Source organism: Bos grunniens, chromosome 7 (assembly GCF_055505025.1).
Source record: "Bos grunniens cultivar Pamir isolate PY7600 chromosome 7, Bosgru_T2T1.0, whole genome shotgun sequence".
Taxonomy (NCBI): Eukaryota; Metazoa; Chordata; class Mammalia; order Artiodactyla; family Bovidae; genus Bos; species Bos grunniens.
The window spans coordinates 52646211-52673781 of NC_141171.1; the positions used below are offsets into that span (position 1 = coordinate 52646211).

A 27571-nucleotide genomic window follows, 5' to 3' on the forward strand; every position below is an offset into this window, starting at 1 on the left:
CTCCTTGCAGTCCAGGGGACTCTCAAGAGTCTTCTCCAGCACCACAGTTTAAAACCATCAATTCTTCAGCGCTCAACTTTCTTTATAGTCCAGCCGTCACATCCATACATGACTACTGGAAAAACCATAGCTTTGACTAGATGGACCTTTGTTGGCAAAGTAATGTGTGTGCTTTTTAATATGCTATCTAGGTTGGTCATAGCTTTTCTTCCAAGGAGCAAGCGTCTTTTAGTTTCATGGTTGCAATCACCATCTGCAGTGATTTTGGAACCCCAAGAAATAAAGTCTGTCACTGTTTCCATTGTTTCCCCAACTATGTGCCATGAAGTGATGGGACCAGATGCCATGATCTTAGTTTCCTGAATGTTGAGTTTTAAGCTAACTTTTTCACTCTCCTCTTTCACTTTCATCAAGAGGCTCTTTAGTTCTTCTTCACTTTCTGCCATAAGGGTGGTGTCATCTGCATATCTGAGGTATTGATATTTCCATCCATCAGGAAGTCTTAAATGTTCTATCTCCCACTTAATAACTTCTCTCAATTTCTAGAACCAACAGCCTGGTCCAAGCCCCCATTATCAGTTTCCCATATGGTCTGGTACCTGGTCTCTTTCAGTCTTCCCCCCAACAATCCATTGTTCAGAAAACAGCCTGAGTGATCAATCTTTTTTTAAAAAGGAGAAAATTTCACCCCTCTCTTCCCTAAAACTCTTTGATTGCTTCAGAATAAAATCATGGCCTATAAGACTGTGCATGATCAGGTCCCTCCCCATCTTTCCCCTCAGCCCATACTGTGGTATCACTCCAGTCTCCTTGCTCTTCCCCCAATATCCCAAGTCCCTTCCCATTGCAGAGCCTTCACACCTACTGCCTTTCCATTCCTTCTGGAGTGCTCCTTCTCCCAGCATTCCACATGCCTGGCTTCTTATTCTTACATTTCAGCTCTTCACAGAAACCCTTCTACCCAGCCCAGTGCCACCTCCACAAGCACATCACTTTGGTTTAGTTGTTTCACAGCACTGATTGTGTGTGTGTGCATCTTCTGTTTTCCCTTTACAGTGGAAGCTCCATTAAAGCAAGGACTCCATCTCTTTTGTTCACACTATATCCCAAATACCTGGCCCAATTAGGTGTTCAGTATATACATGTTGAATAACTGAATGAATTAATGGCAGCCTTTTTGTTTCAAGGTTTATTAACAGGGACCCATCCTTTTTGGCTCCTTTTGCCCCACCTCCCAACCCTAATCAACCTCCCACTCTAGGGCTTCACTGTAGTTTCTGAATGTTAAAGGTGGGGTAGGATAAACTTGGAGATCATTCAAATTTGTGCCTTCCAGGGACTTCCCTGGCAGTCAGGTGGTTAAGACTTCATGCTTCCACCGCAGGGGGATGCCAGTTTGATCCCTGGTCAGGGAACTAAGATCCCGCATGCCAAGTGGTGTGGCCAAAAAAAAAGTTTGCCTTCCAAATCTTTTTACTGTTAATGCATAAAACAATTCTTTTCAAACCCCAAATCTCTCACAGAATCCCTACATATCAAATACATAAAGCAGGAAGTGCCCTTCTTGAGGGAAACTATGTGGGCCTTATAGTTCTGAGAAACAGTTTAACATTCATTGTTCTGCTTATTTCAGTTACTTCATGGTACAGGAGAGTCAGCGGAGGCCGAACGCGGCGCCATGACCTGCCTCTTTTCTGAGCCGGATGCTGTCTCGGGAGCTCCTGGCCCTGTGCTCTTTCCACAGCACCAGACTGGACTCTGTAGAGTCTTTCCAGCCAGGGCAGACGTGCACCGGCAGTGTCTGCCATGGGGAGAGCTTGGGTCTTTGATTACCTACCCCTCAGACTGCTGTCCCAGAGTCATGTGAGGGGCTGGCTGCGGGGTAGACTGGAAGTGCAGGGAGTTTGGGTGGGGAAGCCAGGTGTCTGTGTCGGAAGGCCATTGGGGCTCGGGGGCTGGGGGCTGGAGGGTTGAGAAGGGCTGCCCAGGCCTGTGGTGGTCTCTCCCTTCCTCAGGATGAGGCTGCTCAGCTCCTGGAGTAGCTGCTCCTCCAGGGACCCATGTGTCTGGGGGCTGATCTTGGAAGGGGGGCCCGGAGGGGGCTCAGGCGGCCTCTCCTCCCAGGCCTGGGGGCCTGCTTTGGACAGAAGATATTGATCAAAGGACCTCTGGCTGGGGAGGGCGGTCTCCGGCTTGGCTGTCCGCTCCCGTGGGGTAGAGAAGGAGGTGGAGATGTCCTCGGTCAGCTCGGGGAAGGCCCCCACTTCCTCATACACCGGCTCCTCATACACAGGCTCCTCCAGTTCTTCCTGCTCCTCCACAGACCCCTGGGATGACTTCATTGGCTGGATGAGAATGGGGTCACCAGAGGCAGGCACAGAGTTAGAGTTCCCAGATTATTAATCGCTAACATTTATTGAGCTCTTCCTCTTGACCAGATGCTGCAAAAATACTTTTGCATGTATGATGTCAAAAACAGCCCTGTATGATGGATACACTGCAGGTGAGTGAGCTGAGGTACGGAAGAGTTAAATAAGTTGCCCAGGATCACACAATAGGTAAATGGTGGAGCTGGGGCTTCAACCCAGGTCTGTCTGACTCCAAAATGCATTCACTTAACCACTTCCTTCTACTTCTCAAATCCTGTGACCACTTCCCCCTTTCTTCACTGCATCCTACCATCCCTTGTTTTCCTCATTCCTTCAGGTCGCAACACTCTCTGTCCACCCGCACACACACTCACGTATGGCCTGCATCGGGCAAATACAGACAGCACATGGGCTCAAGCAGCACAGAGCACAGGGCTGACAGGCACAGAACTGGAGCAGGCACAGTACTCACAAAGAACATGGACAGGGTCCTCCGGTTGTGAAGTCGCCGCTAGACACAGGTAGGGTGGGGAGGCAAGGAGGGAGAGACACAGAGACACAGTGAGGCCTGGCAGCAGGAGCTGCAGGTGGAGAATTGGGGCACAGAGAAGGCAGAGGGGGCACCAGGCTGGCAGACATGCCATTTCCTCCTGCAGTGTGCACAGGGCATGGGCAGGGATGGCTAGGGGAACCTCACCAGGGTCTGATTGGCAGATAGGAGGGTGGCCCCACTGTCATCCCCACGGATGGGCAGCAAAGGCATGGTGCCAAACTTCTGACGGGCGAGGTCAGAGGAGGAATGGCGTCGTAAGACCACTGGCTGCTGGTCATCGTGCTGGAGAGAGGGCGGGGGAGGCACCGGTGGGTATGGGAGGTGCTGAGGGTAGAGCTGGGCCCACAGACCTGGCTCTCAGCTCCCTCCTTCCCCTCACCTGGGCTTTGAGGATGCTGGTGGTCCAGTCCCACATCTCGTCCTCGTCTGTGCAGGACAGGTAGCTGGGGGTGATCAGAGTGGGATCACCAGGAGGGAAGGGGTCACAACTAGAGAGGTGGAGGATAGGAAAGGCCGGAGGACAGGGAGCCTGGCTGGGAGGTACTCACAGGTGCATCTTCTCCAGCATCAATGTGAAGCCCCACCTGAGAAGCAAAGGAGACCAGTGATGTGGGTGATCAGAAAGCCAGAGGGGTGGTGGCATTTCATGCCTCTAGAAGGGTGGACTGGGGGAAAAAACTCACGGGGTGGGAGGCTTGAACTTTTTGCGGATTCCAAGGTAGACCTTGGCATCTTCCAAAGGCCACTCTCGTTCCGGTTTAGAGCTCTGACAACATGAAGGCCAGCAGTGAGGTTGAGAGGTGAGAGAGAAGGATCATGGTTAAGGAGGTCAAGAAACCATGGAAGCACTGGAGTTGTATGAAGTCAAAGGGTCAGAGAGGTCAAAGGGCCAGGGAAGCAATGAGACTGATGGAAAAATGGGCTGTGGAGTGACAGGGTCGAGCAGTCAGGGCTCCTCCCACATAGCCATCCAGCCTCCCTCCGCACTCGCCCAGGGCCCACCTTCTTCTCCTTGAGCAGCAGCAGGCAACGGCCACGCAGCAGAAAGAACCTCTCCTGGAAGCGGTTTCCCAGCAAGCGGGGGGGCTCCTCCCGACACCGCAGTAGCCCCACCCGTGGGCTCTCACGCCGGATACCTGGGCACAGGTGGGCAGGGCAGGGCTAGGTGGAGGGTCCCTGGGAGAGGCCTGGGGCAGGGAGCGGTGGTGGTGCTGGGCTGAAGAAGGAGGCTCACCTGTGAAGAGGCAGCCAGCATGGGCCAGAGAGACTTTTCTCAGGAGCAGGGAGGCCGAGCAGGGCTCTGGAAGTTGGCACCATTGGAGGGCCTGCTCAAGGACCCTTTCCTTGGGGTGCAGTGGCCGCTCTAGGGGGCAAGATGAGGGTAGGTGTCAACCAGATATCCATCCACAGCCTGGCGCCCCCTCCTCCTCACCCACCAGTCACTCATTCATTCAGCCAGCCAGCCACAGGCATAATTTAGCACTGACTGTGCCAGGCACCGGGCTGCCCCTGGGGATACAGTAGGGAGCCTGAAACACCCAGCCTGCCTTCACAAAGCCCACAGCCTGGTAAGGGAGCAGAGAGTAACAGATAAGTAAATCAGGTAAAGACAAACCAATATTCTGAAGGAAACAATAAAAAGCTGAGAGAGAGAAACAGGGCAGCTACTGAGACGATAGGGTGACCAGGCAAAGCCTTTCAGAGGAAGCATTTGAAGATGAAACACAGAGCCTGAAGGATTGGGAAGAACAAGCCATTCAGAGATGGGGGAAGAGGACTCCAGGGACGATGAAATGCAGCACCAAAGGCCCTGAGTTAGGAAAGATGTGCTTGAACTTAACAGCCAGCACGGCTGAAGCAAGGAAGACATGTCATTTGAGATGAAGTCTGAAAAATAAGTGAGTGCCAGATATTCAGGGTCTTGTAGGCTAGAATAAAGGGTTTGAATTTTATTTTAAGTGCAATGGGAAGCCATTGGAAGGTTTTAACCACGGGAATGGCATGATGTAATTTATGCTTGAACATGCTCATTGACTGCTGTGTGGAAAATGGCTTGTTGGAAGGCAAGAAGAGACACTGGCCAGCTGTGTCCTTTATGGAGCTGTACATTTTCGTGGTTAGTGTTGGGGTGCAGAAAGATCATGGTGACTTCAACTAAAGTGGTAGCAATGGAGATGGAGAGATGGTATATTTAGAAAGATACATTTAGACTCAAGAGGACTAGTTAGCCGGTAGGTATGAAGATGAAGGAACAGAAGGAGTCCCAGAGGAGTCCCAAGTGTCTGGCCTCGATAATGCTGAGTGAATGCTGATTCAGTGACGGAGTAGGGAAAACTAGGAAATGGCTTGGGCTTTTTGTCAGGGGAGGGGGCTGGGAATTGAATTTGGTCTTAGAATTTTTTATTCACCTTTTTTTTTTTTTTGGTTGTACACGTGGCATGTGGGACCGCTGGTTCCCCAACCAGAGATCAAACCTGCATCCCCTCCAGTGGAAGTGTGGAGTCTTAACCACCGGACTGCCAGGGTAGTCAGGTCTTGGGTATTTAAAATATGACATGTTACAAGATGTACAAGTGCAGGAGTCAAGCAGGCATCTGGCTATGTGAGTCTGGAGCTCAGAGGAGGGGTCTGGACCACACATAAACATTTGGGGCCAGCTTATTAGTGGTATTTAGAGCCACAGGAATGGATAAGGCTCACCCAAGGAAACACACAGAGAAAGGAAGAGGGTTGAGGATTGAGCCCCAGGTCCCTCCAGCATTTGGAGCCTGGGCAAAGTAAAAAGAGACACCTCCTTTGATGTGAAAGAGAAACCAAGGGTCTCTGGGGCCCACGAAAGACAAGAGTACAGAGAGTATTGAGAAAGGGTGAGTAGGAACTTCTCTGGTGGTCCAGCAGCCGAGACTCCGCACTCCCAATGCAGGGGGTCTGGGTTCGATCCCTGGTCAGGGAATAGATCCCACGTGTCACAACTAAAACTCCCACTTGATGCAACTAAGACTTGGCACAGCCAAACAAATAAATACAAAAAGGAAAAAAAAAGAAAGCCCGAGAGGACAGCTGCTTATCTGGTAACCCAGAAGTCTTGGTGACTTTCACCCCGAACACATGTGGATGCACACATGCGCTGTCATACGCACCAAGCTCCCCGTGCTCTCGAATCTCAAACGTCACCCACAAGTCCGTCCCAGCTGCCGTCCCCCGAATCTCCAATACTTGGTTGGTCAGCTCCTCAGCAGTCAGTGTTGGGGATACCTGGGGTCAGGGCAAGAGCGGAGGACCCATGCAGGTCAGGCTACTGCCCCTGCTGCCCGCCACCCTCTCATCTCCCCTCCTGTCCCCTCAAGACTCACCTTCAGGGTGACACAGTTGTCTGGGAGCTGCTGCTCTATGAAGACCTCCATGATGAGGTCTCCAGCCTGGGACAGCTGAGGGGAGGAGTAAAGAAATGAGGACACAGTACAAAGAATCAAGGTCAGAGGACTCCTTAGGTTGTCTCATGAGTGCTTCCCCTACAGAGGCCTCCTCTGAACCCTCACCCCAAACATCGCTCAGACCCTTTAAAGAAAAGAAACTCCAGGCGTGGTGGCACTGTGTACGGTAGCGCTTGAGAAGACAGGTTGGAGTCTGGGTTCCGACTCTGCCACTCGCTACAGTACAACCTTGGATAAGTGACCCTTCAAACCTCGGTTTCTTTGAAAAAATGGGACCACCTACCTCCTAGAGTTGTGTGGCACCAAAGTGAGATTACAGGTGCTTGGAATATAATTCGTCCCCAGATGTTAGCTACAGCATTTATTAGTCTTCTCACCTCTTTGTCTAACTTAGCTAACCCTTCGTTGGATCTCTACACCTGGAACTAAAGTGCTCCTGCCACCCTTCTGTAATGAAGAACCCTCAGGGTAGAATAAATGGAGCAAATCCTAAACCAACCACCTCTCCCCAAGGCGCTCCTCTCCTTGGGTTTCCTGTGGCCTAGAAGCAGAAGGTCACCTTCCTATCTCGATGTCCCCTCCTGGCCCACTCAGAAGTCTAGGGTCAGGACAAGTTACCTGCACATCCTTCCAGGTGGTGATAAGACTGACCTCCAAGTCAATCTGGGCTACCTGGTCAGGGTCAATCTGTGGAAGAGCCAAAAGGGTGTGTGTCTGTGGATGTCTGTGTGTCGGTGTGTGTATGCATTAGCGGGAGGCTGCGGGAAAGAGAGTAAGCCCGGAGACATGTGCAAGACCAGAGCCCCTGGAGGAGAGGGGGAGAGGCCAGAAGAGCCGAGAGCTAAGGGGCAAGGATGTTAGGAGTGTGGTTACAGGAGACAGGGCCCAGGGCTCTGGGATGGGGTTCCTGATACAGAGGGCCTTTGGAGGGTGAGGTTAGGGGTTTGTTGGGACAAGCAGGATCCAGCATCCAGGGAGAGGGACCATAGGTCATGGGTCAGGAAAGCTTACATCAAAGACAGAGATGTAGCCATCGATGAGCTCCTGCAGCACGCGCACCTCGTGCTCCCCCCGCCCATCTGTCTGGAACACGCTGGGCGCGAACAGCAGTGCCAGGTTTCGTGTGCACATCTGGTTCAGAGAAGCGCACTTCTGCACTCTGTGGAGGGGTGTGAGGGTCTCAGGTGGGTACAGCAGTCATTTGGTAAACACTTATTGAGTCCCTGCTATATGCCTGGGCTAAGCACTTGGGCTACAGCAGTGAGTTAGACACAACCCTGCCCTCAAGGAGCTCCCAGTCTAGGGGAAAGACAGACTTACACATAGGGGTCAGCAAACTTTTTATGTAAGTTTATAGATAGTAAATATTTTAGGCTTTCATGCTGTACCATCTGTCACAACCCCTCAATTCTGCTCTGGTGGTGTGAAAGGAACCATGGGATATATATAGAAGAATGGGTATGACTTTACATTTTATGTACAAAACTTTATTTACAAAAATAAGCAATAAGCTGGGTTTGGCCCAGAGGCCATATTTATCCAGTCTGTAATTAGTACCATACAACTGAGACTCATCCTGGAATCATCTAAAAAATCTGTCTCTCCCAATAGACTGGTAAAGGTAGACTTGCATCTTATTCCTCTTTGTGTCTCCAACATCTAATCCTTTGCTGCCAAAGAATATTAAATAAAACAAAATAATGCCTATTGTTCACCATTTCTGAATGCTTACCACATATATGCCAGGTGCTGTGGTAAGTTTACAACAAGTACATCATTTAAATCTCATATAACCTATGAGATGGATGGTTGTGGTGATGGTTTAGTTGCTGAGTCATGTCCGACTCTTTGCGACCCCCTGGACTGTGGCCCACCAAGCTCCTCTGTCCATGGGATTTCCCAGGCAAGAACACTGGAGTGTGTTGCCATGCCCTACTACAGGGAATCTTCCCAGACCAGGGATTGAACCCTGGTCTCCTGCATTGGCAGGAGCATTCTTTACCGCTGAGCCATCAGGGAAGCCCATGAGGTGGATACTATACCTTATACCATCTTCCTGTTACAAATGAGGAAACTGAGGCTCAAAGAAAACAGATAATTTATCCAAAGTCATGCGCTAGAATAATGGAGTCAGATTGAGGCCTAGGTCTGTCTGACCCCAAAGTCCATCCTGTGAACCTTTATGCTGTTACACCTTCACTGAACAATTGTCTATGGGGTGGATATGTGAATGTAAGTGAGTGATTGGACAGAGGTAACGAAGGATCGGGGGGAAGCCTGCAGGGGTCTGGCTGTACTGACCGATAGAGATGCCCAATGAGGGTGGCCAGTGTGCGGCGGTTGACCCGTGGCAGGCAGCCAATCACTTCTTTGTATTTCTCCAGGCGCTGGTTCTTCTGGGGCAGCTCTGGGGATGTGATGGGCAAGGGGTGGTGAGAGTCGGGGAAAGAAGAGCAGAGGGATTTTTAGAGAAACAAACCCAGGATGGATGTGTCTCCGCCCCTTCCCACCTTTCCCTGAGCTGAGTCCCTGGGTGATCAGCCAATTGTGGCAGGAGTGTTGGGGTGGGGGCTGCCTAATCCCACAAGGGTGCCTTATAGATTCTGGGGGGGTGGGGCGTGGAGTTCCTGGCTGGGTCTCCATTGCCCATGAGGCTCTTGAACCCACCAGCAGCCTCCCTCCAGCGAGGCAGCAACCGTGCAGAGGTCACAGGATCATCAAGCTCTCGAAAGAAGCGTTTGAGCGTGTCGGTGACATCCTCCACAAAGTGCTCCCCTGGTCGAAGCTTCACGGACCGGGCATCCCGCCGGAACTCAGCCAGCAGCTTCAGGCTGCGGGCGCGGGCACCCCCTTTCCGGTATACGCCCTCCAGCCGGAGCCCTGTGAACAGCCAGCATCTCAGCTCACCGCTGCCCAAGACCTGCTATCACTCACCCAGTGCCCTGTCTTTGACCCACCCCCCCCCATACTGTACATGGCTATTGGGGGTAGGATGGTCAGATAGAAATCAGCCTCTCTGGCCTTGCTTCTTGGGTCCCTACTCCAGCCCTCACCTTCAGAAGGTCCATCCCTAACCATGCCATCACACTGCAGCTCCCTTCTCTCCTCACCACTTTGATCTTTAAATAGCACTCTATGAAATCACATCACACTCAGGACATGTTATTCACAGGTTTTGAATTTATGAATTCATCTACCTCCTAAAATGTATTTGGAACCCCCAAATCAATACCTGTGGCACTCTGCAGTCACTTGTGAACATGCACAAATGGAGAAAATTTTCAGTTGCCTGATGAACATTTTCCCAGCTAAGGCCTCAAGCAGTAAACAAGTGTCATTCTAATGGTATATTTAGAGCCACATATTTTTGCATTCTTGTTCTTCTTTGGGGGGGGTGGAATCTCACTGTTTAAAATGGCCCCCAATTGAGGGCTGAAGTGCGGTCTAGTGTTCCTAAGTACCAGAAGGCTGTGATGTACCTTGTGGAGAAAACACATGTGTCAGATAAGCTCTGTTCAGGCATGAGTTATAGTACTGCTGGCAGCAAGTTCAAAGTTAACGAATCAACTGTATAGTAAATAGAGTGTCTTTAAAGCAGACTCATGGATACAGAAAACAAACTAGTGGTGACCAGTATGGAGAGGGAATAGGGAAGGAGCAGTATACTGTTAGGTATAAAATAAACTGTAAGAATGTATTGTATAACACAGGGAAAGCAGAAAATATTTTAGAATAACTATAAATGGAGCACAATCTTCAAAAATAGTGAATCACTATATTGTACCCCTATAATTTACCAAATATTTTACATCAACCATACTTCAATTAAAAAATAATAAAATAAAAAAAATTTAAAAGATGAAAGCTTGGACCTATACTCAATATCTTATAATAACCTATAATGGAAAAGAATCTGAAAAAGAATATAGGTATTATATATTTATACACACACATACACACACAACTGAATTACTTGGTCGTACACCTGAAACTAACACATTGTGAAATAATTCAATTTAAAAAGAGAGGAAAAGAGATGAAAACTTAAAAAAAATTAAAAGTGTCTTCAAACAGAAGCACACATAAAACAATGTTACATATTGATCAACTGATGAAAATACGACCAGAATTTCCCAGGAACTTAACTCTGTATTTCCACTGGGGCAACAGTTCAGCATTCATTGATCCAGTGTTTTCAGTGACTTTATAACTGCCATGAATCATGAGAATTGAGTGTATTTGTTTTCTTAATTATTACCCATCATTCCCACAAGGCTCTGAGCTTCACAGAACCTTCCTCGTTCACTGCCCCACCCGCTGTGGCTGGCACAGGGGAGCAGCTCAATAAATATGTGTTGAATGAAGCGTGGTGGTGCAAGATCTGTGGAGCAGCAGGGAAGAACACCCACACTTTCTCCAGGGCTTTTCACTGGGCCTCTCACTTCAATCCTCCTAGGAACACGTGTGAGGCTGAGAAGCGGATGGGGTCTATTAAGTTTGGGGAGTCAGTACATGAGGCTACTGCAAAGGCGTGGAGGATGTCTTTAACCACTGACTCTCCATTGTCTGTGTAGTAAACATAACTATTTGTGGGCGCATGGATGTGCCTTCTTCCCCTTTACTGTCCTCCTTAGTTTTCTGAGAATTTTCTTCTCAAGAGTCCGGCCTTCTAAAGAGGGTTTGCTGGGGGAAAAGAATTAATTTGATCCTTATTCGATAAAGAGAAAAAAGCAGAGGCCAAAACTCACGAAGAATTCTGGGAACCCCTTGCATAGTTCATCCTTTATGGCTGGAAAACCCTCCCACACAGAATAATTCTACTCAGACCCTCAACGGTTTTGCTGCTCAGCTTGGCTCTTGCCAAACAGCTGCACTCTCTCTGTTCTCCATAGCTCTGCATCTCTAGTAACATCTGAGGGCCCTGTTCCTTCCATGCCCACACCCCAGTCAGAGTAGCTATGGAACACTTCAGTTCAGTTCAGTCGCTCAGTCGTGTCTGACTCTTTGTGACCCCATGGACTGCAGCACCCCAGTCCTCCCTGTCCATCACCAACTCCCAGAGCTTACTCAAACTCATGTCCATTGAGTCGGTGATGCCATACAACCATCTCATCCTCTGTCGTCCCCTTCTCGTCCCGCCTTCAATCTTTCCCAGCATCAGGGTCTTTTCAAATGAGTCAGTTCTTCACATCAGGTGGCCAAAATATTGGAGTTTCAGCTTCAACATCAGTTCTTCCAATGAATATTGAGGACTGATTTCCTTTGGGATGGACTGGTTGGATCTCCTTGCAGTCCAAGTGACTCTCAAAAGTCTTGTCCAACACCACAGTTCAAAAGCATCAATTCTTCGGTGCTCAGCTTTCTTTATAGTCCCACTCTCTCATCCATCCATGACCACTGGAAAAACCATAGCCTTGACTAGACAGACCTTTGTTGGCAAAGTAACATCTCTGCTTTTTAATATGCTGTCTAGGTTAGTCATAACTTTCCTTCCAAGGAGTAAGCGTCTTTTAATTTCATGGCTGCAGTCACCATCTGCAGTGATTTTGGAGCTCCCAAAAATAAAGTCTCTCACTGTTTCCACTGTTTCCCCATGTATTTGGCATGAAGTGATGAGACCCAGATGCCATGATCTTCGTTTTCTGAATGTTGAGCTTTAAGCCAACTTTTCCACTCTCCTCTTTCACTTTCATCAAGAGGCTCTTTAGTTCTTCTTCGGTTTCTGCCATAAGGGTGGTGTCATCTGCATATCTGAGGTTACTGATATTTCTCCTGGCAATCTTGATTCCAGCTTGTGCTTCATCCAGCCCAATGTTTCTCATGATGTACTCTGCATATAAGTTAAATAAGCAGGGTGACAATATACAGCCTTGATGTGCTCCTTTTCCTATTTGAAACCAGTCTGTTGTTCCATGTCCAGTTCTAACTGTTGCTTCCTGATCTGCAGATTTCTCAAAAGGCGGGTCAGGTGGTCTGGTATTCCCATCTCTTTCAGAATTTGCCACAATTTATTGTGGTCCACACAGTCAAAGGCTTTGGCATAGTCAGTAAAGCAGAAATAGATGTTTTTCTGGAATTCTCTTGCTTTTTCAATGATCTAGCAGACATTGGCAGTTTGATTTCTGGTTCCTCTGCCTTTTCTAAAACCAGCTTGAACATCTGGAAGTTCATGGTTCACGTATTGTTGAAGCCTGGCTTGGAGAATTTTGAGCATTACTTTTCTAGTGTGTGAGATGAGTGCAACTGTGCTGTAGTTGGAGCATTCTTTGGCATTGCCTTTCTTTGGGATTGGTATGAAAACTGACCTTTTCCAGTCCTGTGGCCACTGCTGAGTTTTCCCAATTTGCTGGCATATTGAGTGCAGCACTTTCACAGCATCATCTTTTAGGATTTGAAATAGCTCAACTGGAATTCCATCACCTCCACTAGCTTTGTTCATAGTGATACTTTCTAAGGCCCACTTGCCTTCACATTCCAGGATATCTGGCTCTAAGTGAGTGATCACACCATCATGATTATCTGGGTCATGAAGTTCTTTTTTGTACAGTTCTTCTGTGTATTCTTGCCACCTCTTCTAAGTATCTTCTGCTTCTGTTAGGTCCATACCATTTCTGTCCTTTATTGAGCCCATGTTTACATGAAATGTCCCTTGGTATCTCTAATTTTCTTGAAGAGATCTCTAGTCTTTCCCATTCTGTTGTTTTCTTCTATTTCTTTGCACTGATCACTGAGGAAGGCTTTCTTGTCTCTCTTTGCTATTCTTTGGGACTCTGCATTCAAATGGGTATATCTTTCCTTTTCTCCTTTGCTTTTTGCTTCTCTTTTTTTCATAGCTATTTGTAAGGCCGTCTCAGACAGCCATTTTGCTTTTTTGCATTTCTTTTTCTTGGGGATGGTCTTGATCCCTGTCTCCTATACAATGTCACAAACCTCCGTCCATAGTTCATCAGGCACTCTATCAGATCTAGTCCCTTAAATCTATTTCTCACTTAACCACCTATAGGTCCTAAATGCGTCACATGTGCTCTTTATCACCACTATCCTGGAACATGAGACTGTGTGCAGCCCCATTTTCTTTCTTTTTATTTTTTGGCCATACCATACGGCATGTGGGATCTTCCTTGACCAGGGGATCGAACCTGCGCCCCCTGCATTGGGAACGTGGAGTCTTAAGCACTGGAACTGCCAGGGAAGTCCAACAGCCCCATTTTATTTTTTAAAATCTATTTAATTATTATTAAAGTTTTCAGCTGTACTGTGCGACATGTGGGATGTTAGTGGCATGCGGGATCTTCGTTTTCTGACCAGGTGTTGAACCTGCTCCCCCTGCATTGGGAGCCTGGATTCCTAACCATTTAACCAGCAGGGAAGTCCTGGCCCACTTTAAAGATGAGGGAACTGAGGCTCAGAAAGGCAGAGCAGCTCGTCACGGTCAGGTTGCAGTCTCTGGAGGCAAAGTTTTTGAAGGCAAGTCACATGCACACATCTCCCTCCTCAATCCCATTTAACCTGCAGTGCCCATGTTCCCATCCCTCACTAGCTCAGTCTCAGCCAGTACCCACTCACCATGCTGAGTGACAAAACTGATGCAGGCATCCACGATGATGGGGATGTCACCCCGGCTCATCTGCTGCTCCTGCAACCCTGTGCCTCCCCCGCCGGCTGCCCCGCCAATGGCCGCGTTCCATGCTGAGAAGTCTAGCCGGCCCTCTGCCTGCAGATACAGTGTCCTGAGACCCGAGAGATCTGAGTCAGAGCCAGCTCCAGGGGAGTCCTCAGGCTAAGAGGCCCAGGAGCACAAGGATCAGACTTCCCAGAGACACCAGCAGGGGGCAGCAACACCCAACCCAGACAGGGCCCCTGACTAGGGAAGTGACTTTGAGGAAGTGGGCAGTGGTCCAGCAGGCCTGGGTGGAAGGTGTGAACTGTGCTCTAGGAAGCGGGGCCCAGAGTCAAGGGTAGGGGCAAGACTTACCTTCCTGTCTCCACCAAAACCAAATGCTCTTTCTTGTCCGGGGTGTCAGCTGCTGAGACCACACCTTGGAGGAGAATCATGGGACACTATCATTATCATCTTCATCATAGTGATTAATATTCATTAAGTATTTAAGGTATGTAGGTTCCATGCTAGGAGGTTTACAATCAATACTGCCTTAAACCTTTTGAGTTACATACTATTATCCCCACTTCAGGCTCAGACGGTAAAGAATCCGCCAGCAATGAGGGACATCCGTTTCACATAAACTCAGAGAGGTTAAGTTAACATGCCTCAGATTACTTGTTATGGCAAAGCTGAGCTTGAACTCAAGTTTCTTGTCTCCAGATCTCTAAATCTATCCTACACTGTTCCTCTTTTAAGAGGAAAAGAGAATTCCCAGTCCCTTCTCTCAGTCCCCAACCAGCAAGCAAGTGACTCCAAATAATGATAATAACACACATAACATATAACATTTATTGAATACCTGTAAGATGCCTCCTGCCAAGTTCTGTGATAAGTGTTTAACATGCATTGCCTTATATGAAACTCGTTACAACCCTACTATTGAGCCTAATGTGAAGATGAGGCAACTAAAGCACAGAGAGGTTAAGTAACTTGTCTAAGGTCACACAGCCAGCAAGTGATGGTGGGGTGGCGGGGTCTAAATCTGGGAAATTTGACTTTAGAACTTCTGCCTGAATCCACTATTCCTGCTATCTCCCATAGGGACCCTAAATATATGAAGGTCGACTACCCAACCCCTCATAGCCACCCTTCATCCCTGCCCCAGCCCTGCTCACTGATCTCCTGTAGCCGGCGCAGATGCACCATGTCTTCAGGGGCTGGGGGCCCAGGGCCTGATGCCGGGCACAGGAAGAGGTGATCTCCACGAAGAAGGCCGAACCCAGACATCCAGAGGCCAGGGGCCAGGGTTGTATGGGAGGGGGACCGCAGCCACAGGCGACCCAGCCGCAGCAGCCCAGGCCCCAACAGCTGGTGACAGCTCAGCGGAGAGAACCACTGTGAGGAGGAGGACAATGGGAAAGAGGAGGGCAGGGAAAGGGACAAGGGTGGGCAGAGAAGTAAGAGTGAGAGGGATAAGGGGAGGCAGAGGAAGACATGGAGAGAAAGCCAAGGAAAGAGGGGAATGAAAGGGATGGGGAGAGAGTAAAGAAAAGACCGGTGCAGGAGACAGGAGATGGATGGAGAAAAACAAGAAAGAAATGCAGTTTAATTCGATTTGCTCCAGCCGACACAGAGAAGATGCCTGTGCAGCAGGCAGTGTTATACCCTTAATTGGGATGTAGGGAAAGACACACTGGGTAGCTGCATGCTGTGACAGAAGAGTCACGAGGACCCAGGAAGTTCCACCCCCAGGGGCCAGGCAGAGGCTTCATGGAGAAAGGACTATTCCTTTTCTCAAAGCAGTAACTCAAAGCAGTGCTTCTCAAGCTACTTGTGCTGAAGGAACAGGGAGTTTAAAATTTTTTTACCAATCTGTCACTAACCAACACTTTGATTAAAAAACAAGAAAACAAATTACTAGAAAAGTGAAATGAAAAAAGAATGACATATAAAATATAAGCCCCCAATTTTTAAAAATTAGACCCCACACATAAAATTATTCTGTCACATTGCTATGAAAGATTCTAAATAGTGACTCTCAAGCTCTATACTTAACCTGTCACGGGCCGTAAGAGAATTCCTCGGCCAGGACCAGGTAACAGACCACACTTGGGGTAGCACTGCCTTAAAGGATATTTGAAAAGTGGTGGCTCAGTGGTGGTGAACTCGCCTGCCAGTGTAAGAGACGTGAGTTTGATCCCTGGGTAGGGAAGATCCCCTGGAGGAATAAATGGCAACTTGCCTGGGAAATGGACAGAGAAGCCTGGCGGGCTACAGTCCATGGGTTCTCAAAAGAGTCAAACACGATTTAGCAAATAAGCAAGAGATAATAGGAGGAGACTTGGAGGGTTGTATCAGAGCCCTTAGAGGATATGAAGACAGCTTATTGGTGTGAGGAGTTCTGAGTGGGGTCAGAAGCCAGAGCAGGGGAGCGCTTCCTACAGAGTAGTGTCAGATATACAGACTACCTGGTGAGGCCAGAGGGAGGCCCTTGAACCTCACCGAGGGCAAGTCACTGGCCACCTGCAGGGGTGCCGCTCGGAAGAGTAAGGCGAGGAGGGCAGCCAGAAAGGGTTAGGGAGGAACTGCAAGCTGCCAGAGCTCGTAACTTTCTAAGAAGCTGTGGCGGGGCGGGGAGGTGGCACATCAGGGTGATGAGCTGAAGATGGAGCAGGGCTGGGGGAAAAGCTGTTTAAGGATGGGAACGATTATCACTGTCATCGCCATTACTACTTCAACACCCACAGATGGAGGGCTTGCGGCGTGCCAGGCAGTGTGGGCCTCACGTGTCACTTAATCCTCAACCCCAGGGGGTAGATCTTTGACACCCACTCTACCCATATGGAAGAGCTCACACATGTGAGTCGGAGGACTCAAATCCCAGGATATCTGACTCCAGGGATCTAGATTTAATGCCAGGGATCTAATTTAATGCCAGGGGTGGGGTGCAGGATGGAGAGAGTGCCTTGCCTGGGAATGGAGAAGCTGGGTCAGATGAAGGCAGCTTTGCCTGTGGACTTGGAGATCTGAGCCTGGGGGAGGGGGCAGGAGTTAGGTGGCAGCCTCTCTGAGGGAAGAGCCCAGCACAGTGCAGTCTGGCCTGTGAGCTTTGCAGACAGAGGCCTGACTTCCGTCCTGCGCTCTACTGCCTTCTAGCTCTGTGACCTTGACTGAGTGGCTTCATAACCTCTGAGTTCTAGGTGTGAAATATTGATAATCCTTACTTCTAAGTGTTGTGAAAATTAAATGAGATATTGAGTGGGCAGCGTTTAACACAGGACCTGGCACAGAGTAAGTGCTTAGTCAACCTCAGCTGTTAGTGGCAGGGGTGGGCGTGGCTGCAGGAATAGGAGGGGACAGGATGGGGGCAGGGTGTACAGGGAACCCACGAGCTGTAGGCGGGGGATGGGTCTCAGCTATCTCACCTTGCCCAGGGCGCTGGTCCAGGCCTCCAGACTGTCAGCTCCATCTGTGCCAAAATGCTGAATCCTCCCCCCGGTGAGGATGAGCTCGAAGGAGAAGGGGAACCTAGAGAGATGAGGTCCGGGAGGAGGGACGGGGTGAGTGAGGGGGCTGGCAGGCTCAGGATCAGGAGGGAAAAAGGGAAGTTCAGGGAACAGGGTGGGTGTTACCTGTCGAGGTCACCTGGGTCAGTGGGTGGGGGGTTCACACCCAAACATACAACATCCTGGGGCTGGATGAGGTGGAGGGGTTCAGGGCTGCTTTCCGACACAAACATTTCCAGAGCCGCACCCAGGACACACCACAGTCGGGGGGGAGCTAAGAGGGAAAGTGGTGGTCAGCAGGCAGCAGACCTCTGTCCCCACTGTCAGAATTCCCATTTGCCAGATATTATTCTATGCCAAACCCTCTACCTACGTAGGATCTCCTATAGTCGTCACAACTCTATGAGGGGAGTTTTTACATTCAATCCTGTTTTGCAGATGGGGAAACTGAGGCTCAGAGTTGAAGTACTTGCCCAAGTCACATGGGGAGAAAGCAGCAGAGCTGCAATTTGAGCCCCCATGGTGTGACTTCAAAGCACAATCACCCAATGCTGCCCCTCCCCACCCCTGCCACGGTCCCTCTGACCCCAGCACCCTTGTCCATTTCAGGGCATGTCCTATCCCAGTCCTCTCCTCCTTATCTTTCTAGGGAACACTCCCAACCATCCTGGTTTCTGCCCATCCCCTCCCATCCCTTGGCTCCCCTCTCACCATCTCGGCCCCTGCGAGGGGGAGGGGGTCCAGCTTTGTTGCTGATGGGACCACAGTACAGGAAGCTGCTGTAAGTGGCAGGCACCACCACTTCATTGTACACGCCAGGGGAGGGGTCTGCAAGGGAAAGGAGAAGTGGTCACGTCAGGCCAGTGCGCTGGAACCCCCTGATCCCCTTGGGAAAGTGCTTGAATCGAGGAAGACAGTGGGACCCAACTCCATCGGCAGCATGGCCTAGTAGAGCCCAGTGGTGCTGGACCCCTCACCACCCAGATCAGAGAAGAAGGTGGCAGGCAGTGATGAGGTTTCTAAGCCAGTCCTTGCCCACTGCCTGTCTCCACCAGCCAGCAAACAAGTAAGCTCTGGGTGGAAGGCTCAGGCAGGGGCCCCTCCTGTAAGTGTCTTGGCCCCTGTGGCATGACTACTGGAGACCAGCCTGTGTAAGATGACCATTTCTATGATCAGACTTCCCTTGGGCAGGTGAGAACTGACCTATGGGTTGACCCGACCTATGGGTTGACCCTGACAGGGATAGGCCAGCACTAACACCTCAAGCATCCAGATCCACTCCAGACAGTGGTCATTAGTGGTCATTTCAAATACGAAGAAATAGGGCCTAGAGGACTTGGAGGGTTGGGAAACTGCCCAAGTTGGGCCATTGTGATGGGCTAGCTGACAGGTAATTGGGGGCCCCCCCCAGAAGAACCAAGGCACGGGTCAGGGCTGAGAATTCTTGCAGGGAGAGAGAGGAAGCCTTGTGGGGATTACCTGGGGGCAGGAGACTAGGGAAGCTGCCATCGAGGGCTGAGGGGGTCCAGGGCTCCTCTCCCTCAAAAGCCTCGACACAGAGGAGCTGGGTCATGTTCTTCAGCAGGTTGGGTCCTGCCACAGCTGCACATAGTGCCTACAGGGAGAGAAGGCCTCTGTCAACCCCAGCACACAACCTGGGAGCCCTGGTGACAGTCCTCCTGTCTTCAAAACAGCCCCACTCCAAGTTTAGGCATTTCAACTCAGAGACCCATCAGCCCCGGCCTTCCCTCCTACCTGGAGAAGCTGGCTGTGATCTGGATACTGAGGGTGGGGCTTCCGGAAGAGACCGAGCCGGTACTTCCGAGAGATGAACTCTCCCCGAGGGCCAGGGGTGGTATCTGGGTGCAGGCCCTCACCTGGGGGGAGTGACCCTGCCCAGAAGCGGTTGGCGCGATCGTTTCCCAGGACAATGAACAACTGCAGGGTCACAGGGAGCAGAGGCAAGTGACAGAAACTTGTATCCCCAGGCATTCCAATCCTGTCCCCAGGCTGGACCCAAGGCCTTTTCACACATGCTCCTTCCACCCCAGCCCACACCCCCAGACACACATTTCCCCTCTGCAGACTTCTCACCTGCACTATCTCATTACTCCACACACTTGTGTCCAGCTTCAGGCTCTGCACCTTGGAGATCCCAGAACCCAGGGCCCGGTGCTGACCTGTTAGGGTGTGAAGGGCATGGGCACCCTGAGCCCTCCTGCCCCAAGCCCCCGAGCCCCTCCCCGTTTCAGCTAAAGGCCCCAGCCCTCACCTGCGCACTGCTTGCAGATGACCACTCCCAGGTTGACCGCAGCCCAGTCTGGGCGGGAGGCGCCACAGTCCGCGCAGTGCCGGTTTGCCCGATTGGACCAGATCTTCTCAGCCACCTCGTAGTCAGACAGGGTCTCGGTTACTGCTTCCTGCAGAGCGGCCGCCCAGCTCTGCCGAGCCCCCCCAGACTCGGCTGTGAAGCTGAGGGGTGGACAGCCAGTCCGTGGGCCTGGACACCCAGCCCCCTACCCGCCCCACCACCCGGGGCATTCCTGCAGCAGCCACCACAGCCATACGTGGGCCAGTCCAGCCCCTCCTGACATCCTTGACCCTGTTCACTGGACTCCCGTCGGGACACACCCACTGACATCCTAAGGAGGAGGCCTTGGGGCCTCTGCACCCCAGTGTTCCCCCTCAAGGTCTCTCCCCCGGCCTTGCCTCCTGCCAGTCTGGGCCCCACCTGAAGCAGCGATGTGGTGTGAGCAGGTCGAAGCTGCGACTCTTGGTCTCCCGCACACTGCAGCCTTGTAGTTCAATGAAGCAGATCCCGATGCCCAGAGAGAAGGCCTGGCAGAGTCGGGGGTCGGGGGCAGTGGGCAGGCACAGTGAGGTCCGAGTGGGCTAGGTCAGGCCCCTCAGCCCTGGCCCAGCCCTGCTCACCTGCTCACTCTTGTACAGGGCCAGCTCTCCAGGGCTCAATGCAGCAAACACCTTGGCCTTGTGCCCACGCAGCTCCAGCATGCCCGTGCGGAGGGGTCGAGGTGGCTGCGGGGGCCGGGGGTGGCCCAGGAGGCGCTGCTCCTTCAGGCAGGACTGCAGCGTGGAGCACCACATGTCCCGCTGAGCTGGCGGGGGACGGGGAAGCAGGTAAAGTGGGCTGTGAGCTCACCTGGCCTCCCCAGCCCTGCTCTGAACCCAGGGGGCCCTGGCCCTCACCCTCACTCTCTGTGCGGAACACGAACACCCTCTGGCCGGTGATGACCTGGAACTTGTTGTCCTTGCTGCTGCGGGTCATCTCGATGGCCGTCAGAGGGATCACACCCTTGGGGAAGGGGTCCTGGAGGGACAGACAGCCCATTGGCCCCTGGGGACAGGAACTCAGCCATGTGCACTGACCCCCGGGGGCCAGCACCAACATTTAATGAGATTCGGCACTCATCCCGCAAGCAGTGGGGTACAGCTGCTAACTGCGCTCCTTTTGACCCTGACAACAGTCACATGGTGCCTGCCTCTCCACCACGGGGGGATTGGCCTTCCAATCCTGAGCCTTTCTCAGCTCTCCCTCTCCCTTTCCCCAGGCCCCATGAAGCATCTCCCAGATCTACCTTATCACTGCCAAAGTACATGAGACTCCTCCCGTTGAACTGCACAAAGCGCCTCTGAAAGACGTAGTTTCTGGGGAAGGGAGAGGCTGAGATCAGTAACTGGGAAGACCTGCACCCCAGGGGTCCTAGGATCTGGGAGCACTTGAGACCCGACCTCCACCACCAGCCAGCCTCCCGTGCCCCGCTCCCCTTCCCAGCAGCCCCACCCCTGAGGGGACAGCTTGTCTAGCCAGCCACTGAGCAGGGGCGTGGGGCGGTCTGCCATGGAGGAGAAGCTGGCATAGGGTGAAATGAGGTCATCATTGGTCTCTGTGTCCAGGGTGGGCAGGGAGAGGGTGGAGTCCCCAGGCAGCTCAAGGCTGGCATAACCAGCATCCTCACGTGCTTCCAGATCCGGCCTGCTGAGCCTTGTGGGGGCCAAGACAGAGGGGAACACACTTTAGAGCCAGTTCCCTGGGCAGCCCCACCCACAGCACCTACTGGAATGCCCGGCAGGTACCAGATCTGCTTTTTAAGCAAGGGAACAGGGAGGCCGAGAACCTAAAACACGAGCATGGATCTTCTTCCCAGGGCACACTAGGACTTTTCTTTTGAAAAATGTCAGTCCTTTGCATCTGCCATTAGTATTACTTGGTGGAAAATTGGGGAATAACTAACACAGATGACTTCTGCCACAGCTGCCTATCTCATCAATAAGTCTGATTGGTTCTTTCTCCAAAAAGTTCTTGCCTTTCTCTCCCTGGACCAAGTTCCCAATAGCTCTCACCGAAGTGAAGGCAATTGTCTAACCAGTCACTTGCTTCCATTCTCGCCCTTCCACCAAGGATGCGAATAAGATCATTTCACGCACCTGCAGGAATCTCTACAATGACTTCCCGTTAACACCTATCAAAATTCCTTACCAGTGGATGCAAGACTGTGTACAGAGAGACGCAGGGCAACTCTGACAACCTCATCCTGCATTGCCTTTGCCTTGCTTACTACAGTCCAGCCACATTCTCTTCCCTAGTTCAGAGTCTTTGCCATACTGTTCCCTCTGCCTGGAACACACTTCCCTAGGCTGCTTCTTTCCATCCTTCAGGTATTCCTTCCCAGAAAGTCCTCTATTATTCTGTCACTTTCCAGTGGTTCCTTACCTCAGCTGTACAAATCACTTAGGAAACTTAAACATATCTGCATATGAACCCCATGTGCATGCGTGTGTGCTCAGTCATGTCCAGCTCTTTGTGACCTCATGGACTAGAGCCCGCCAGCCTCCTCTGTCCACGGGATTTTCCAGGCAAGAATACTGGCATGGATTGACATTTCCTACTCCACGGGATCTTTCCAATCCAGGGATTGAACCCGAGTCTCCTGCATTGGCAGGTGGATTCTTTACCACGTAGCTACCGGGGAAGCCCTGTGTGAGCCCCATGCCAGACACTTAAATTTGAGTCATTGGGAACAAGGCCCAGGCATCTGTCATTTTCAAAGTTCCCCAGGCTGTAGTGCAGCTCGGGTTAAGAACCTCCACCCTACCCTACTTGTTTCCTACTTAATTGAGAAACTGAAGCAACCAGAGGATAATCGCCACAGACCCCCAGCGGCCCATCTGCCCCATTCCACATATACACAGTTTTCCTCCTGGTACTATGACAAACACCCCTGTCTAAAGCTGATCTGTCCTCTGGGCACTTGGTTCCAGTCCTCTCACCTACACAAGGACATCACTCCAGACTTTGTCCCTTTTCTGTCTCCTATATCCACTAGTTTTCCCTCTCTATCAGATCATCCCTATTCACCTATGAATATACACAGCATTCCATGCTATTAAAGCCCCTTTCTTGACTCCACTTCCACTATCAATAACCACTCAAACTCTCTGCTCTTCTTTGCAGAAAAACTTCTCAAAAATGTTGTCTTCATATTTCCAGTTCCTCTCCTTTGTTCTCTCTTGAGCCCACACAAATCAAGCCTGCACTCCCAGCACTTGTCAAGGTCCCGAGTAACCTCCGTGTCACCAATTCCAGAGGTCAATTCTCAGTGCTCATCTACCCGACCTTCAGTAGCATTGGATACATCTGACCTGACCTCTTCCTCCACCTTATATCTGTTCTTCCGTTAGCTCCTGTGGCATCAACTTCTCCTGATTCTCCTCCTACTTCACTAAGGTTTTTTTTTCAGCCTGTTTTGTTGATTCTTCCTTCTATCCCCAATCTCTCAATCCTGGAGTATGCCAGGACCTTATCTTGGTCCTCCGCTTTACCTACACTCACTCACAGCTACATACACCCATCTAAATGCTGACAACACACAAACCTAGATCTCCTGTTCAGACCTCTCCCCCAGACTCCAGACTTGTATATCCAACAGCCTATTTACCACCTCTTCTTGGGCATATAATACACACCTCAAATTCAACACATCAAAACCTGAACTCTGAATCTGCCTTACTCCTGTGTTATGCATAGTCTTCCCCATTTCAGACCACAACAACTCCATGAACTTTCAGTTGCTCAGAAAAGCACTATCAAACGGTCTTTGAAATTTGGTTGTTTTATAGTTTTAGCACAGCTCACACCAGACTAGCCACATTTCAAGTGTTCAGCAGTCACACGTGGTTACTGGCTACCACACCGGACAGTGCAGGCTCAGACGGAAACCCTTGAAGTCTTTCTTGACTCCTCTTTTTCTGTCACAATTCAATTTACTAGGACAGTTTGTCTTCAAGATATAACCCAAACCAACCACTCCTCACCCTTCCCACTCTCATAGCAGTAGCCTGAGATTTCTCACCTAGATCACAGTAAGAACCTCCAAACTAGTCTCTCTGCTTCTGCTTTTGCCCCTACAGATCATTGCCAACACAGCAGCCAGAGGGATTCTTAAAATGTAAGTCAAAACCCTTCCAATAGCTCGCTTCCCATTTCACTTAAGAGTAAAAGTGAAAGTCCCGATATGGCTCCTTTTGCCTCTCTGACAGCGTCTGCCCCAGCTCTTCCCACCCTGGCCCCCTCTGTCCCAGCCCTGCTGACCTTGTCATCGCTCCCGGATCCCCTGGTTACACGGCCTTCTCAAAGTCTCTATTCTGCCCACACTTCCCACCTGCAGCATTCTTCCCCTAGAAGGACTAACTCCCTCACTTCTTTCAAGTTTTAGCTCAAACATCATCTTCTTAACACTCTGGCAACTCCTGGTGAAAAACTGCAGTCCTTTCCCCCCCTCACCCCATCCGGCCCTCTTACCCTGTTCAATTTTTTTTCATGGTACTTATTACCTTTTACTGGAGAAGGGCATGGCAACCCACTCCAGTATTCCTGCCTGGAGAATTCCATGGACTGAGGAACCTGGCAGGCTACAGTCCATGGGGTCGCAAAGAGTCGGACACGACTGAGCGACTAGCACTTTCACTTTCACTATTACCTTTCAACACAGGAATAACTCATTTATTACATCTATTGTTAATTGACTGATTTCCCACAAGGGCAGGGATTTATGATCTATCCCAAGTATTTACAACAATATTTGACATTCAGTAGGTGCTCAAAAAAGATTGTTAAATGAAAGAAAGGCACTTCTCCGTATTTTAAGTCATATATCCATTTCTTTGTCTACCTGTTTTATTTCTTATCTGTCCCCAATGAGTCACAGGCTGCCTAATGGGAGACTGGGTCTGTCTGTCATATTCATCCTGAATCTCAATAACCCAGTTGGCACACAGTGGACACTCAACACACATTTGATGAGCAATGGGAAACACGGCTGCCACCAGCTCAACCCGCTCCTCTTCCTGCCACAGTCACTCTATGGACCACTCACCTGTGTTCAGCCCTTTCCTGACAGACACCTCTGCCTTCTCTTCTGTCGGGGGCCCCTGGGACCCCCACAGGCTGGACACCATAGTACAGGCAACCAGGGTCCATGATGTGCACTGGCAGGTGGAGAAACAGGGGAGACAGGGAAGAGGTCAGGTGAGAGTCCTGAAGGGCACAGCTCCTTTCCCCCAACCCATGATAGCCAACCTACCTGTGCCCGTTGTGGGCCTGAGGGCAGGGGTGGGGGCAGCTGTCTGAGAGCTGTCTGGGGCCCTAAGGAGAGAGGTCTAGTGGTCATTCAGGGAGAGAGAAGGAAGGACAAGCCCTCATGCCCTGCTCCTCCCTGCCCCCAGCATTGGGTCCCAGGGAGCCGACCCCACTCACATGTCCTGAGCTGTCTGGGCCCCGCCTCTCAAGTCCAAGCCAAAGTAGATGGCATTGGGCATCATCTCCACAGTATTTGAGGCCGACGGCTGCTCGGAGGAGGACCTCGGAGGGACAGTAGGGGACCTCGGACTCAGGCTGGGCTCTGGGCTCTTGGATGCCTCTGGTCTCCAGACGGCTGGACCCAACCCAGGCCTCTGGGTGGTGGCGGAGCCACTGAGTCCACCAAATACTGTCCTGGGCTTAGGCACAGGCTTGGTGGGCTGGGCTGGGGGTGCTGGGCTGTGCGAAGGCTCCATGGCACTTTCAGGCTGGGGATCCGGGGGGCCCTCGGCAGTGCCCGCCTGCAGCAGGCGCAGGATGCGCTTCCGGTGCCCCGTGGCGTTGACGCCCAGCTGCCTCAGCTCCCCGTGGCCCAGGCCACGGGCCGCACCCGCTGTAGCCAGACCCTGCTGCCGGAACGCGTCTGCATACTGCTCCAGGTGCACCAAGGCCAGCCACACAGCGATGTCCAGGTCCTGAGGGGCAGCCATGGGGGCTCAGGCCATTGCTGGGGGAGGGGCAGGGTGAAGGGAGGGCTCAGGCTGAGATTCCCCCTCCCTGTCCCAACGTCTGAGGCTTGGACAGAGGCCACCAGACTCCAGTCTTCCTTCAGAGAAAATGACCAGAAGCCTGTGATCCGGAGGCAGAGCCAACCCCAAACATTGGAAAGGGCCTCCCCATTGTAGGAGCACCCCTTCATTTGCAGAGGAGGAAACTGAGGCCAGGGAGGGGAGGAGGCTTGCCCCAGGCTCATGGCAAGCTGGCTTCTTGGTGAGAGCGTTGGCCCCTTAGCTCCTGCCCACGCAGTGTCTGGGTCAAAGCTCTGCATATACTCAAGTCAGCAAGCCTGGGACAAGACGCCAGAACCCTGCAGGGGTGGGGATGACAGAGGCTGGTGGGGAGGAGGGGCCCACGATGAAGCTGCTATGACACAGAGGAGAGGGGAGGAGAAGAAGGGAGGCGCACCTCCCACTCCCACTGGTTCCAGGGCTGAGTATAGGCTCCGACCATCCTAATCCTGGTCGTTCCCAGTTCCTCCTCCCCTTCCACCTATTGTCTCTGCTCAGACTTCCTTCCTGTCCCTCCAGCTCTGGCCGCCCCCACATCCTGCCTGCCTTGGTCAGGCTGTCCAGAGAGCTCTAGGCAGTACCAACATCTGGGCAGAGGCCACTTGGGGAGTGAGGATGGGGCAGAGAACTAACTGGGCCAGAGAGATGAGGGACCGGGGGTACACCAGGGTCTCCACCCAGCACCCACCTGCAGCATCTTCTCCCATATGTGTGTGCAAACTGGAACACCCACCCTGCAGGAACTCACACTGCGAAATGACATTCCCCTACCTCTGCTTTCTCCAAGCCTTCCTTTGCCCTGTCCATGCCTTTGGACTCAGGTCTCTGAGGCTCTGTCCCATTCCACCACCTTGACGTGGACCCTGATCTAGTTAGTACCTAGACCTCTCTTGGATCCTCTCTCCGTGAGTTTTTGTCTACCCTGTCCCTGTCCCCACCCCCATTCCATCTCCATCTCTATGTCTAAATCCATCTCGGTCCCTTCCTTGTTTTGCTGTCATTAAGCCTCTCCTTGCCTCTGTCTCCATTTCAACTAGATCTTCAGTTTTATCTGTGTCTGGCCAATTCTGACTCTTAGGTTTCTGTCTCTGCCTCTGCCCGTACTTCTCTCTCCCAGTTTCTCTCCTGCGGGGTCCTTCTTACCAGAACTGCCTCTCTCCCCAGCATCAGTTCTGGCCTCTCTCTGCCTCTCTGCGGCAGAGCCCCCTCCCCAAGCTAGGGCCCGGGTGCTGCACCTCCCGTCCTGACTCAGAGTCCAGTTTCCCGGTGACTCAGGCCCGACTCGAGGGCACGGGACTGAGAACTAGGAGGTGAGCGGGGCAGGAGTGGGGGGGGTGGGGGCCAGGGGGGGCGGGCAGGGCAGCACAGGGCAGCTCCGGCTACTACGAGGGAGGGGGCAAGGAGGGAGGGGGCAGAGGCCGGCAACCGGAGGGAGGGGCTGATCGCGGCGGGGAGGGGGAGAGGGGAGGGCCGCGGGCGCGGAGTGGGGCCAGGGATCCCACAGAGGCCCTCGAGGTGATGGGGAGGAGTCTGGGAGGCAGGAGCCGGGGGGCGCGGGGGTCCTCACCTCACTACGCGGCCGCCGTCCGCTCCCCGGTACCCACCCGCCGCGCCGTCCGAGGCTCCGGGTCGCGCCGCGCCGGCCCCGCCTCCCCTCAGCCCTCCCCCGACGGAGCCCCGCCCCGCCCCTGTCGTCGGTTCCCTCCGCGGAGGCCCCGGCC

The 27571-nt window shown here is 51.8% G+C and overlaps 1 protein-coding gene across 8 annotated transcripts; it reads right to left on the minus strand.

Moving 5' to 3' along the window:
- Positions 1–1174: 1174 nt before the first annotated feature.
- Positions 1175–27532, minus strand: ARAP3 (ArfGAP with RhoGAP domain, ankyrin repeat and PH domain 3). 8 transcript variants are annotated; one of them, XR_015167549.1, is made up of 33 exons: positions 27418–27532; positions 25240–25789; positions 25067–25128; positions 24860–24971; positions 21268–21468; positions 21062–21131; positions 20673–20793; positions 20397–20581; positions 20197–20303; positions 19738–19937; positions 19560–19645; positions 19221–19403; positions 18945–19080; positions 18177–18293; positions 17592–17739; positions 17385–17487; positions 15135–15354; positions 14332–14395; positions 13923–14086; positions 9024–9236; positions 8658–8763; positions 7368–7515; positions 6975–7043; positions 6276–6350; positions 6063–6177; positions 4157–4285; positions 3925–4083; positions 3606–3688; positions 3471–3506; positions 3302–3365; positions 3067–3204; positions 2842–2880; positions 1175–2345 (listed from the first exon to the last, which is right to left on the minus strand). XR_015167549.1 is itself a non-coding variant. In XM_086412101.1 (33 exons), the coding sequence occupies exons 2-33, from the start codon at positions 25770–25772 to the stop codon at positions 1860–1862; spliced, it is 4647 nt and encodes a 1548-aa protein (XP_086268227.1). In that variant the 5' UTR covers positions 25773–25789; positions 27418–27532; the 3' UTR covers positions 1175–1859. The 8 variants fall into 8 exon arrangements, 5 of the variants coding, with proteins under 5 accessions (XP_086268227.1, XP_086268229.1, XP_086268228.1 ...); XM_086412101.1 differs by having other exon boundaries at positions 3925–4058; XR_015167550.1 differs by lacking the exon at positions 2842–2880.
- Between the last annotated feature and the right edge of the window lie 39 nt (positions 27533–27571).

Excerpts from the sequence above, each read along its gene's own strand:
- ARAP3 (XM_086412101.1), bottom strand. The coding sequence starts at position 25,772 with ATGGCTGCCCCTCAGGACCTGGACATCGCTGTGTGGCTGGCCTTGGTG. Across the intron at positions 20,304-20,396 it reads CCCTGTACAAGAGTGAGCAG|GCCTTCTCTCTGGGCATCGG; the intron begins GTGAGCAGGGCT and ends CGACTCTGCCAG. Across the intron at positions 7,516-8,657 it reads CTCATTGGGCATCTCTATCG|AGTGCAGAAGTGCGCTTCTC; the intron begins GTCAGTACAGCC and ends ACCCCTCCACAG.